Here is a 13,862-nt window from a genome sequence, read left to right as displayed (position 1 = left end):
TTACTACTTCCTAGAATACTCTGTTTCCCATTTAATTCTGTCCTTTACAGCCTAATCTATTCCATCTGGATAATCTATAATCATCTCTCCCTTCTTTCAAGACCTATAGCACTCACAGTACCACTCATTTAGCATCCAAGATGCAAGGAAGGAGATGCTCTATTTTTTTTCCTCCCCCAAATGAACTGTAAACTACTGTAAACTTTGTCTTATCTGTCTCTGTAGCTTCTCCCCTCCACCTGGTTCACCCAATCAATACCTGAGGCACTATCAAGAAGCTGAGGAAAAGTTCCATTAAAATAAGCTTTTCCAATCTATAACAAAGAATTGAGCTGGAAGGGACCTTTGAGACTTTCTAGTACAATTATTTCATTTTGCAAATAAAGAAATTGAGGTTGGAGAGAGACAAAGAGGAAATGACTTGCCCAAAGATAAAGAGATAGTAACAGAGGCAGGTTTCAAACCCATTCCAAGTCCTATGTGGCCTTTCAACACTATATATGCAGAATCATGTTTTAAGGGAGAGTATCAGGGCAGAATAGGGAGTCTTAAAAGAGCCCTGAACTAAGAGAATTCAGTTGGTGTGGGTTTTAATCCTGTCTCGGCCAACTCAATGATTGCATTACTTTGGGCAAGTCTCTTTTCTTCTCTGGGCTTTAGTTTATCCACCAATAAATAAAATGAGAGGAGTTGGAAGAGATAGCAAAACTCTATCAAAATCCAGGCTTTCCTCTAAAGGAGAATATATGAGATATTCTCACAAGGTCCAGCAACCTAGAGAAGTAAAGAATATAGACTCTTTGAAGAGGAGAAAAAACATTCCCACAGTAGAAGATCAAATGGGTAGCAGATAAGGACATCTTCACTTTGGGATTTTTATAGCAGGACCTAACAGGGAATGCTAACAGGGAAAGTTTGCTGAATGCATTCTAGGCCTATAAATCCCCTTTCTTTCCATTTCCATCAGGAAGGCAGTTTTTTCCTTTCACATACATCCCTCAAGAGACTCTTTTCCTCATCAAGACAGAACTGCAAGTTCACTAAAAACTAGTCTCCCATGGATACCCAAAGCTGAGTGAAGGGAAGGAAAGCAAAGAAGAGAGAGTATAAAAGGCAGGCAACCGCCCAAGAAGCACAGGACCACACACAATGCAAGTGTTCAGTACCTATGTGTGGATTGAATCAAGTGTCCTCAATGTCACAACAATGAATGATTCAGGTCTGTTTAAGAAATCTGACTAATGTCTATAGAAAATGCACTGGGATGTGTGTCTCCCACATTTCTCTAAAAAAGAAAAGACTTCTTAGATGCCGAAGGCTTTAAGTTTGTCTTCATATAAGGCCAATTAACAAAGTCTTAATAGAATAGGGGAGAATACAGTTGCTTTTAAATGGTCTATTTAATTCTCTTTTACTAAGATCCAGTCGTTTATATATTGAAATCAATGATTTGCATATTTCCTTCCTTTAATGTTCAATTTTCTGCTCTCCAAAGCACAAATTGCCCTGCCCATGCCATCAATTCCCTGCTTTCTAACCACCTCACCACCAAATCCCTCCATCATGGAAAAAGAGAAAAGTTTACCCTAGTTGGATGGGATTTGAGAGGTTTCTTAGACAAGCTTCCCATGCAATGCGACACCCTCTCTCCCAAGACCCTGACCAGGAAGTGAACAAATAGCCTCTTTGAAATCCTTATATTGAACTGAAATTTGACTCTCTAACTCCAACCACTTGTTACAGTTCTGCCTGTTGTTTCTGGTTTAGATACTTGAGTATAACAAAGAATTGGCCAAAATGACTCTCCAGATAAGTCCATGTATCCATACTAACCACAGACCTCATTCAAAAAAATTTTTTTCCAATTCTCTTCCAACTCCATCAATAATTGGTCTATAGAGCTTCATATTCTATTTACTTTTTAAAAATGAATCAAATGAAAGACCTCCAGGAATTGATGCAGAGTGAAAGGAACAGAGCCAGAAGAACATTGTACACAGAGACCGATACACTATGGTAAAATAGAATGTAATAAACTTCTGTACTAGCAGCAATGCAATGACCCAGGACAATTCTGAGGGACTTATGGAAAAGAACGCTACCCACATTCAGAGGAAGAACTGCAGGAGTGGAAACACAGAAGAAAAACAACTGCTTGAACACATGGGTTGAGGCGGACACGATTGGGGATGTGGACTCGAAACTACCACACCAATGCAACTATCAACAATTTGGAAATAGGTCTTGATCAACGACACATGTTAAAACCAGTGGAAATGCGCATCGGCTATGGGGGGTGGGGGGAGGTTGGGGGGTGAAGGGGAAAGTAAGAGCATGAACCATGTAACCATGTTAACTTTTCTAAAAAATAAATATTATTAAATGTTAAAAAAAAGAAATAAGGGGATAAAAAAATAAAATACCCCCTAGAAGGTACCCCCTAGAAGGACAAGATGGATGCTGGAGGGAAAGAAAACTATAGCCTTGAGAAGGCAGAAATTTTCAGCTTTCACTTTGCTTGTTTTCTCTATCAAGAAAAACTATTTTGGGATTAGAAAGGATGGGGGAAAATAGCTAACAATAAGTTGGTACCCAACAGAAAGAAGGAGAGTTAAGAAAGCACCTAATTGCCCTTGACCAGGTTGCCATCTGGCTCAGATAGGTTCCATCACAAGGTTCTGACAGAACTGGCTGGGAGACTGCTAAACTACTATCAGCATCTTTGAAAACAAATCAAAGAATGAGTTCATGTTAAATCCTGGCTCTACTATCTATGGTCACTGGATATATGTCACTTCATTTCTGAGTCCCAGTTTCCTAACTATACAATGAGAATGCCTGTAAAGCTGTGAAGAAACAGGAAAAACTATTATTAAAGAACATTGAAGAAATATCAGAAATTATAATTTCACTTCATTTCTCACTGCTGCCATCTGTGAATGGGATGTTCCTTGGCCCACAGCAGTTATCAATACAATCAAAACTGTCATTTCTGTAGCCCTTTAATATCTGGAGAGAACTCCCCACAATAATCCTATGAGTCATGGAGAAGTATTACCACCTCCATTCTAGAGGGGAAGGGAAAGAAGTCCATGAAGGTTAAACAATTTGCCTAGGGTTACAAAGCCATGGTTGGAAAAGAGCCTAGACATCACAGTCCGAAAAATTAAAAGAACTGTCCAAATATCTTGGAACTATAGCACAAAATAGAAATTGAAAGAATCTTATCAATCACCCCCTGAAAGTGGTCCCACAATGAAAACTTTCAGGAAAATTATAGCCAAATTTCAGAGTAACTAGGGTCAAAGGAAAAATATTGAAAGCAGTTTTCAAACCATCACCCCTCTCCAAAAAAAAAAAATAATAAATTCAAATACCATGGAGTTAAAGTTAGGATCACACAAGATTTAGCAGCTACCTATGTAAAGATTTAGAGGACCTGAAATATGATATTCCAGAAGGAAAAGGTGATAGGATTGCAACCAAGAATACCTACTCAGAAAAACTAAGTATAATCTTATACAGGTTAAAAAATGGCTATTTAATAAAATAGAGGGCTTCCAAGCATTCCTAATGAAAAGTTTAAAGTTGAATAGAAAATCTGACATTCAAACACACAAAACTCAAGAGAAGCATAAAATGATAAAAATGAATAGATGAGTGAGAAATCACAAGGACTTAGCAATGTCCTAAATCATTAATAATTAGGATAATACAAGTTAAAGCAACTCAGAGGTACCACCTCACACTCATAAGTTTGGCCAAGATAAAAGAAAAAAAAAAAAAAGACAAATGCTAGAGGGGATGCAGGAAAATAGGTACACTAACGTACACTGTTGGTGACACAGTGAACTAGTCCTACCATTCTAGAAAACAATTTGAAACTATGCTCAAAAGGGTTATAAAACTGTGCATACCCTTTGGCCCAGTAACAAAAAGCAGATACTCCAAAGAGATTAAAGAGAAAGGAAAAGGACTCATATGTTTAAGAACATTTTTAGCAGCTCTTTTTTGTGGTCAAAAAACTGGCAATTAAGAGGGATGCCCATCAATTAGGGGAATAAATAAGTGAAAAAAATTGTGCTGTAAGGAATGATGGAGATAATTTAAGAAAAACCTGGGAAGACTCAAATGAACTGATGAAGTGAAGTGAGCAGAACCAAGGGAACCTTCCACATAGTAACAACAATATTATAATAATGATTAACTGGGAAAAACTTAGCTACTCTGATCGATATAACAATCCAAGACAATTCCAAAGGACTCGTAATGGAAAATGTTGTTCATCTCTAGAAAGAAAACTGATGTAATCTAAGATTGAAGTACATTTTTTCACTTTTTTTTTCTAAGAAAGTGGAAACATTTTATTAATTTAACATTGCTTCTCCTGCAGAACACTGTAGTTTGTTTCCATGTTGCAACTGCCATATTAAGTTACTATTTTTCAAGGTTATACCCCTAACACAATTTTTGAAGACTTTAACAGCATTAAAATGGGTATTTTTTTAAAGTCACTAGCCTGCTACAGCTGGGCTTCTTTAGCTGGATCTATCAATATGATTTTTAAAAAATATTTTTTCAATATTAATTGGTTTCTTTTGCAATATATGTATTTTAATTTATGCATTTAAAATATTGGGTTCCATATGCAAAAGGATAAGAACCCTGTTCAAAAGTATTACTTAGGAATTATGTGTTTTCTATGTGATAGCTTCAGACAATGACTCTTTTTAATTCGCTGTTAGCCATGCCCACTAGTTCTCTAAAGACTCTATAAAAATAAGCTCTTTTCAGTATATCTACCAGGAACTCTCCAATTTATTCCTGCCAATGTATTTTTAAGAAAATGTCCCTTAAAAAAAAAAAGAAAAAGAAAATGCCCTCCTCCTGGTATTTCCCAGAATGCATATTATGGAGAATGCAATTTCCCCTCTAACTTTCCCAGCAGCAAATACTGCACTTCAAAAGTGTGCTCAAGGTACCAGAACTCACTAAGCAAGCAATTCAGCATTTAAAATAATCTAGGGCTTCTGAATCAAGTCTGCAAGCAGATGTTCCAACTCCAGACCCATTAAGAGCTCTAGGTTTGGTATTTGTCACTTTTAAAGATCACACAGTTTGAAAATACAATCTGAATTTCAACTTTCCTTTAAATATCCGTATTTTGTTCTTTCCTTTAACAGATTCATGCAGTTGGTTCCACAATATTACTTTTAGTAATCTGCCTCCTAGTGAAAGAAAGAATATTCTGCAGCAAGTAATCAATCACTTATTACCTATTTCAACAATGAAAAAAGAACAGAAAACAAAGATGAAATATGTGAAGTGCCTTGAAACTTCTGAAGCATGAGGATGGTTATTCAATGGATTTTATACCTTAATTTTTTTTTAATTTTAGTTTTGTTTCGTTTTCACCTGCAACATGTCTAATATAGAAATGTTTTGCATGATTTTTTAAATCATATTTCTTGCCTTCTTAATGGGTAGGGGACATGGTGGATGGAGAGAGTATTTAGATCTAAAAATTAAAGTGGGAAAATAATTTTTTTAATTCTGATTTTAAAAAACATGGATGGGAAAAAGGGAATAAAACACTGAAGCCCTTCATAACCTGCCACCTACCCTACACCCCCACATTTTACCAATCTCCTTAAATCATACTCTCTACACACACATATCCTAGGATTCAATCACTCTGGCCTCCTGGTTGTTCCTCCAACAACACTCTCTATCTCCTAATTCTGGGTATTTTCCCTATCTTTTCCTTACGGCTGGAATGTTCACCCTCCTCATCTCCACTTCCTGACTTTCTGGCCTTCCTTCAAATTCCAGATAAACTCTCACCTTCTATAAGAAGCCTTTCCTGATTCTCCTCAATACTAGAGTCTTCCCTCTATTGATTATCTCCAATTTAACACACATGTAGCTTATTTATACAGGCCTGCTTCCATATTGTCTCCCCTATTAAGACTGTGAACTCCTTGAGAGCAAAGACTATCTCTTGACTTTCTCTGAATCCCCAGCTCTTAGCACAGTGCTTGGCATTCAGTAGACACTTAATATTTGTTGAACAGTCACTTGCTAAATGACTAAAATGTCATGTACTAAATTACGAGTTAGAAAAAGAGCTGGCACTAGAAACTGAGGATCAATCCAGGGTCCCAAACAATATCAGTACTACTTTCCAAAGCTCCTTCCCACAAGTTAGGGAAACAAAGATAAAGAGAAGACAGTAGTAACTTACTTGAATTGGCTGCTGCTGCCAGTGCTGTGGCCATTCGGGGATTGGGTATGTGGGCAATTCTCCTCTTCTCCTCAGGCAGAGACACAGAATGTTTCTGGGCTGCCAATCTTGAGGCCAGAATGTCTGAGGCCTGTCTCTGGGCAAGCTGGGTCCTTCGGTAGCAGGCCTCCTGAGCCGTGGGAGGGCGATAGGGCCGAATGACTGGCTTGCTTGGGACTTCAGCCTGTTGGGTCAGAGAACATGTATTAGGGGATCCTACTGTCCTCAAATGTGGTAGTCTTTTATCCAGCTGCACTGAACTCTTGAAAGGGAATTTACAGCACTCTAAAGCAAGTTTAGGAGGTAAAAGTACAAGGAAGATAGAATACCCCATTCCCAAGGAGTAAGAAATAGAGTGCGAGGAAAAATAAAGACAGCTCATTCCAAGTCACTTTAGAATTTTTCTTCTTGACCTAAGTTTAAAAAAAAAAATGCTGACTTTGGGCAAATTTTAGGGGACCCATATTAAAAACAGTTAAAACAGGATAGAAGAAAAGTACCGAGCAACAGTCAAAGTCTCAGAAGAAACTAAATTCCAACTACGAGGTATCTTATTTATATAGGCTAGGCCTAAGAAGTAGGTTTTAAAGCAGAGGTTTGAGTTAATCAATTAAAGGAAAGTTCACACCTTAACAAGCCCATTTTAGACTTAAAGAATAATTTAAGTAAATACTCTCCATTTGATCCTTTTGAGAATCCTGAAGTAGGTGAGATTTGCCCTCAGGAAGGGTTAGAAAGGATGTTTGAGTCCACCTAGATAAACGTTCTCATTTTACAGATGAGGAAACTGAGGCTCAGAACTAGAAAGTGATTTGCTAAAGATTGCACAATAGTATTGGGCCCAGGATTTTAATCCAAGTCTTTTGTCTCCAAATCCAGCCCTCTTTTTTTATTCCCACAGCTGAGGACACTGAAGCACAGAGAAGTGGCATAAGCAATTAGTAAGGGCCAGAATGGAGATTTCCCTTAGTTTATTTACATACAAAATTCTTTCTGCTGTATCATGTTGCTATTCATGAATGTAATTATGGGGCTCAGTGGATTGAGAGTCCGAACTAGAGATGAGAGATACTGAGTTAAAATCTCACCTCAAATACTTCCTTGTTGTGTGACCCTGGACAAGTCATTTAGCACCCATTGCCTATCCCTTACTGCTCTTCTGCCTTGGAACCAACAGAAGGAAAGAGTTAAAAACAGTTTTTTAAATGAATGTAATTCTTTGAGGGCAAATGCTGTATGTATAACTTAGTAGTTAGCAGAAGCACTTAGTAAATACTTGCTTATTCAAAAGTGATTAAATAAATAATTAATTATATTTTGGTTTAATAAACCTTGATATCAAAGGAAAAAAAGAGATGGTAGAGAAGGATGAAAGAGAATAGTACAATACTTTGGAAAAACATTCTCATCCCTAATTTAAACAATAACAATGGCTTAGGAGCGGAAAAGGAAAAGGCCCTAGATTTAAAGACAAAAGACGTAACTCTAAATCCCAACTCTGATACTTGATAACCTATATGACCTCTAGTAGTCCTAGGTCCTCTCAGACAGAACTTGTTTCCTTTTATTCAGTGCTTAATTAACCTAGTACCTGGCACTTAATAGGTATTTAATACTTGCTTACTGATGAATCTGTAAAAAGAGCCAAACTAGATGCCTTAGTCTCCCCCTTCTATTGAAAGACAAGTTGGCCTAAGAAGACTTGGAGGTCTCTTTGCCCTCTGGGGTTCTGAGGCGTAAGCGGCACAATATTACCTTCTCTTACTTTATAAATGAAGAGACAGGACAAATAATTTAAGTGACATGCCCAGTCGAAGCCTTCTGTTGCCTTCTCCCTGGAAAACTGTCTGTCAAGCTGTTTACAGAGAAAGGACTTTCTAAAGGGACACCTTTCCACACCCCAAAGTACTCTGCATTTACTTCCCTTCTTTCCCCAACCCCAATGCTGACATGCCTAATTTGAGGCACAGGTCCTTACATTTCCTTGCTTGGAGAGATGGGAAATCCTCCTCTTCTGGCCTGGAAACAGTGTAGTCAAGCTGTCCTCTGACTTTCCCTCAATCTTCTCTTCCTTGGATGGCTGGAACACAAAAAGAGTCAAGTTTCCTAAGAGATTCACTTAGGTATAACTGAAGGGAAGGGCTAGGACTGGACTTTAGAATAAAGCTAGAAGGAACAATATTACAGAGAACACAGTCTATCAGCACTGGAAGTGACTGTACAAATAGAAGGATGAGGGGCAGCTAGGTGGTTCGGTGGATTGAGAGCCAGGCTAGAGACAGGAGGTCCTAGGTTCAAATCTGGCCGCAGACATTTCCTAGCTGTGGAAGCTGGGCAAGTCACTTTACCCCCATTGCCTAGTCTTTACTGCTTCTGCCTTGGAACTCTTACTTACTACTCTTCTGCCTTGGAACCAATACACAGTATTGATCCTAAGACGGAAGTTAAGGGGAAGGAGAGAAGGAGGAAGGAAGGAAGGGAAGGGAAGGGAAGGGAAGGGAAGGGAAGGGAAGGGAAGGGAAGGGAAGGGAAGGGAAGGGAAGGGAAGGGAAGGGAAGGGAAGGGAAGGGAAGGGAAGGAGGGAAATAGAAGGCTGAAGCTAAGGGGGCCCTCAGAATATAGAAAGTCAAAAATGGAATAGAAAGTCACTGATTTAAACACCCTCGTTTTTATATTTGAGGAAACTGAGACTCTAAGAGAGAGAGAATTCCAATTAGAACTCAAGTCTTCTGAGCCCCAGCCCAGTGCTTTTAATTCTGTATTAGGTATATTACTAACTCACTTCCTTTGTGGCATCTTAAAATGGAACCAAGGAAGAAATATTCATGTTTGCTATCCAATACTACTGCATATGTTTTTTTCTCTTCTTTTCTTCCAAATTCTTCTTTCAAAAAATGCTCTGGGGCATATTTGGAAAATGAAAAACATTTAATAAGCAGAAAACAGACTAAATTATGTGCCATGCTACAAAATACAAAAAAAGACAGTCCCAGACCTCAAGGAGCTTACATTCTAACAGGTGGAGACAATACACATAGGGGAGCCATGTCCAGAGAACAATTAGGTATAGTATGTATTTAGGGCCAGCAACAGACATATCTTAGAATGAGAAGTTTTGTGTCACTTTAAGAGAGCTTAAAGGCAAAAGATGGGACAATTGGTGGTAGAGAGGAATCCTGGTGTCTAAGATGAACTCAAGAGGGCCTCTGGAGTGCCTTCCAAAGCTGAAAGCTGTGATTCTATGACTTAAGTCATACTCCTGCTGAGATGATTCATTCTATTTTTAGGCAACAGTGTTAGGAAGTGTTCCTCATTCCTTAAAATGACTTGGATCTACCCCTCTCCTACCTGTCCCCACTGTTCCCAGTTCTGTCTTTGTGATCAAGTAGAACAAATCTAATCCCTCTTCCTTAGGATCAATGGACAATGAAGCCACTTCAGGATTCAATAGTAGAAACTGAGTAGGAGGAGTAGAAGTAGAGTAGGATTCAAGCTAAAGAGAAAGTTCTGAAGTTCAGAGATCAAGTCCAGAGAGTTCAAGTCTCTTCAACACAAATAGTAAACATACTCATTGTGTGTGTACCAGGCACTCTGCTAAGGCTATAAAACAAATACACAAACAAAAAGATGGTCCCTACCCTCAATGAGCTCACATCTAGCACAGCAGACAACCTACAAATACCTTAGAGGGAAGGCATGAAGATTAAGGAAGACTGAAAAAGACTTCTTGCCCAAGGATTTATGTGAGTCTTCAGAAAAGCAAGGAGGCAGAGATGAGGAAAGAAAATTCCAGGCATGAGGGACAACCTATGAAAATGCAAAATCAGATGGGAGTGTCTTATTCTAGGAGAAGCCAGGAGGCCAGTGGTACTAGATCACAGAGTAAGTATGTGAAGGAGTAAAGAGAGGAAAGAAAACAAGAAAGAGAGGAAAGGGCTTTAAACAGAGGGGGTGTGGCTCAGTGGATTGAGGGGAGTGGGGGGACACCTGGGTTCAAATCTGGCCTCTGACATCTCCTAGCTATGTGACCCTGAGCAAGTCTCTTAGCCCTCATAGCCTAGCCCTTTCCTCTCTTCTGCCTTGGAACTAATACACAGTACTGATTCTAAAAAATATAGAAGGAGTTAAAAAAAAAAAAGTAATAGGAAAGGTGGGGCGGGTTTGAGGGGCAAGATAATTAATTTAATTTTGGACCTGTAGAATTTTAGATGTGTTAGTTAAAATCACCTGGGGTTCTATTTGGAAGGATTGAACCTCAATATAGTGTTTGACAAACTTCTGTGGACCTGTGGGGGTCCTTAAAACTACATTTCCCGTGGTCCAACGGGTTTCATGGGTTTCCGGTTTTGGATGACGTATTCAAAGTGAGGGACTGTTTGAAATGAGGGGCAAGTGACTTGGAGCTTCCTCTTCAGTTACCTGAGCTGGAGGAGAGAGGAAGGTAAATGGCTGAGGTGAGGTTAGAATAGGTTTTTTCTTATAGGCACGTGGTCAGTTTATCTCTATCAGCATGGCTTTTATTAAAATACTATTCTTCCTTTTGATCGGCGGCCATCCTCATTTTTAATAATAACAGATGTTTATCAAACCAAGACATCCTAATATGAAGTTGGGGGTATGAGACTAAAGGACCAGAGAAATGTCAGAGCTTGAAAAACAGATCTGAGAATCATTTGCATAGAGAAAAGTGAATCCATAGATGCTGATAAGATCGCAAAGAGGTAGAAATAATTGTAGTTTAGTCATTTTTAATCACAGACTCATTTTACAGATGAAGAAACTGAGGCAAACAGGGTTAAGTGACTTGCCCAGGGTCATATGCATAACTGTGTGAGGCCAGATTTGAACTCAAGTCCTTCTTGGCCTAGCACTTTATCCACTTCACCATCTAGCTGCTCCAGAGAATGAGAAGAGGGCCCAGGATAAAATAGCACAGAGGGAGAGGACACACCTGAGGTGGGGAAAATTTGAGAGGAGGCAAGGAGAAAAATGAACGAGGAGAAAGAACACTGGAATAGAAGGAGTCAAGAGGACCTGAGGGTCAAAAAAGCCAGAACGATACTGGTTTACTTGATATTCTTCCCCAAAGACACTATCTGCTGCTTTCTCCACCCCCTTTCACCCAGCTTCCTGGCTTTCATTAAGTCTCAGCCTAACAATCAACATAAGCATTTATTAATTGATTTATCAGTTAATGATAAGGAGCAATGCTAAGAGCTGGGGATAAAAAGAAAGGAAAAAACACAGAGCCTGTCCTCAAGAAGCATACATTATAAGGAGGAAGACAACAGGTAAATAAAAACAAGGTGTGTATATGTGGACTATATACATATCTATGTGTATATAAACTGGAGAAAAGAGAGGTAATCCCACTGGCTCTGTGTATGGACACAACTATTTACAAACAAGGTAAATACAGAGAAGAAGGGAGGTAATCCCATATGTACAAAATTATTTACATATGGTCTTCTTCCATTAGAAAGTGAGCTCCTTAAGGTCAAGAACACAGTTTTTGCCTTTGTATCCTGAGCCTTCAGTCCAGGACCTACAGCTTAGTCAGCACTTACTAAATCCTTTTTGGATTGATTGATCAGATTAAACAAATATAAGTAGGACTAGGACACCAAAGAGTTTCAAAGGAGAGGAGAAAATTAGCTCCTTCTTTTCAAAGTGTTAACCAGGTGAGACAGATAAGAGAAAAGATGTTAACATATGAAAGGCACTACATAGGTGGGAAGATCCAGAAAGAAGATGCCAACCAGACCAAAGTAAGCTAGGGGAGCTTAGTCACAGGAATTGTAAGCAAAAACAATTATGGATTTAGGATCCTGCTTCAAAAAATTAAGCTATTTTAGTATTATCCAGGCATTCTCAAGGTATAGTGGAATCAGGAAAATCTGAGCTTAAATATGGCTTCATATAATGACTAGCTATGTGAGTCAGACAAACCTGCCTGCCTCAGTTTCCTCAGCTGTAAAATGGAGGTCATAACAGTACCTACCTCACAAAGTTATTTGAAGGCACAAATGAGATCATATTTGTAAAGCACCTAGTATAGTGCTTGGCATATGCTTATTCCCTTTCCTTCCTTTCCCTTCTCTACTGCCAGGTTCTTTTAAGGAAAAGTTATAGAAGGAAAAGAAATAAGCCTCATAAGAAAGACATGGTGATGGTGCTTTGAAGAGACTAAGGGGTGGGGCAGAGAGAGCTGAGAGAAGTTTGAGAAAATATAAGGAAAAGATGACACCAACCTAGGCTGCACTTTCAACCTGAAAGAACCCTTCCCTACTTACTGCCAGCTTCTTTGGGAGAAAGTTATGAAAGAAGGAAAAAGAAATAATCTCAATAAGAAAGAAACTGGGAAGGTGATTTGAAAGGATTTGTAAGGTTCGGGGAGAGAGGGGAAGAGCCAAAGAGAATTAAGGAGAAAAAATTATAGAGAATGTATAAAGGAAAAAATGAAGGATACCAACCTAAGCTGAAATTTCAATCCAGAGAAAGAAAGCTATTGAAAAATTAAAACTTGCTAGAAGAAATCAAGGAAAAAGAAAAGATAAGGCAAGACAAAAGCAAAAAAAAAAAGGTAAATGAAACAAACAAAAAAAAAAGATGAAGGTGACTGTCTAGTTGCTAATGATTCCAGAGAACCAATGAAATAGACTGAGCCTATTCCTCCTGAAAAGGTAAAGAATAAGACATTTTTTGGATAGAGTCAATGTAGGAACTAATTTTACTTAACTATCCATATTTGTTACAAGACTTTTGTTTGATTTTTTGCTTTTTTTCTCCCAGAGGGAGTTGAGATAATATATTTTTGTTCACTGAAAAAATTAAACTAAAAGAAAAAAAACAATTTCAGCACTATGAGGACCCTTATTATATATTAACATAGTAATAATATACTAACCGATAGACAAAAATAGACAAAGAGGTAGTGAATCATTCATAGTAGATAAAGAGCTGGTATTGAAGCCAAGAAGCCTTGGTTTCAAATTCTGCTTCTGGCACTATCTTTAAAACTCCAGGCTTGGGGGCAGCTGGGTAGCTCAGTGGAGTGAGAGTCAGGCCTAGAGACAGAAGGTCCTAGGTTCAAACCCGGCCTCAGACACTTTCCAGCTGTGTGACCCTGGGCAAGTCACTTGACCCCCATTGCCCACCCTTACCACTCTTCCACCTATGAGACAATACACCGAAGTACAAGGGTTTTAAAAAAACAAAACAAAAAAAAAAAAAAAAACTCCAGGCTAGATTCTAAATTGTAGAGAGGTTAAGGACCACCCATAAGTTTCCTATACCAATGAAATAAATCGCAGGCCCAGGTGTCTGTCTGTTTGTCTGCTGTCTGTCTGTCTGTCTCTCTCTCTCTCTTTCTCTCCCTCTCTCTAACATTTACATAGCCCTTTAAAGTTTTCAAAGTGCTTTACTTACATTATCTTACTTGATCCTGGCAACAACCCTATGAAATAGATGTTGCTTTCCTCATTTTTATAGAGAAAGAAACTGAGGTTAAGACATTATACAGCTAGTGAGTGTCTAAGCCAATATTTGAACAAATCCAAAATTCTTATCTACTGTACTA

General features: G+C 38.5%; 1 protein-coding gene across 1 annotated transcript in view; it reads right to left on the bottom strand.

The window, feature by feature from the left end:
• REXO1 (RNA exonuclease 1 homolog) overlaps positions 1-13,862 on the bottom strand; it is a 99,853-nt gene that overhangs the window by 34,519 nt on the left and 51,472 nt on the right. Inside the window, exons 3-4 of the mRNA XM_044672150.1 lie at positions 8,262-8,363; positions 6,245-6,467 (exon numbers count right to left, since the gene is read on the bottom strand). Of these exons, the coding sequence (XP_044528085.1) occupies positions 6,245-6,467; positions 8,262-8,363 (325 nt within the window). The remainder of the gene's footprint in view (positions 1-6,244; positions 6,468-8,261; positions 8,364-13,862) is intronic.

The sequence above is a fragment of the Gracilinanus agilis genome, chromosome 1 (assembly GCF_016433145.1).
Source record: "Gracilinanus agilis isolate LMUSP501 chromosome 1, AgileGrace, whole genome shotgun sequence".
Lineage (NCBI taxonomy): Eukaryota > Metazoa > Chordata > Mammalia > Didelphimorphia > Didelphidae > Gracilinanus > Gracilinanus agilis.
Note: the sequence above shows the minus strand (reverse complement) of the source record. Positions and strands in the feature narration are given on the sequence as shown.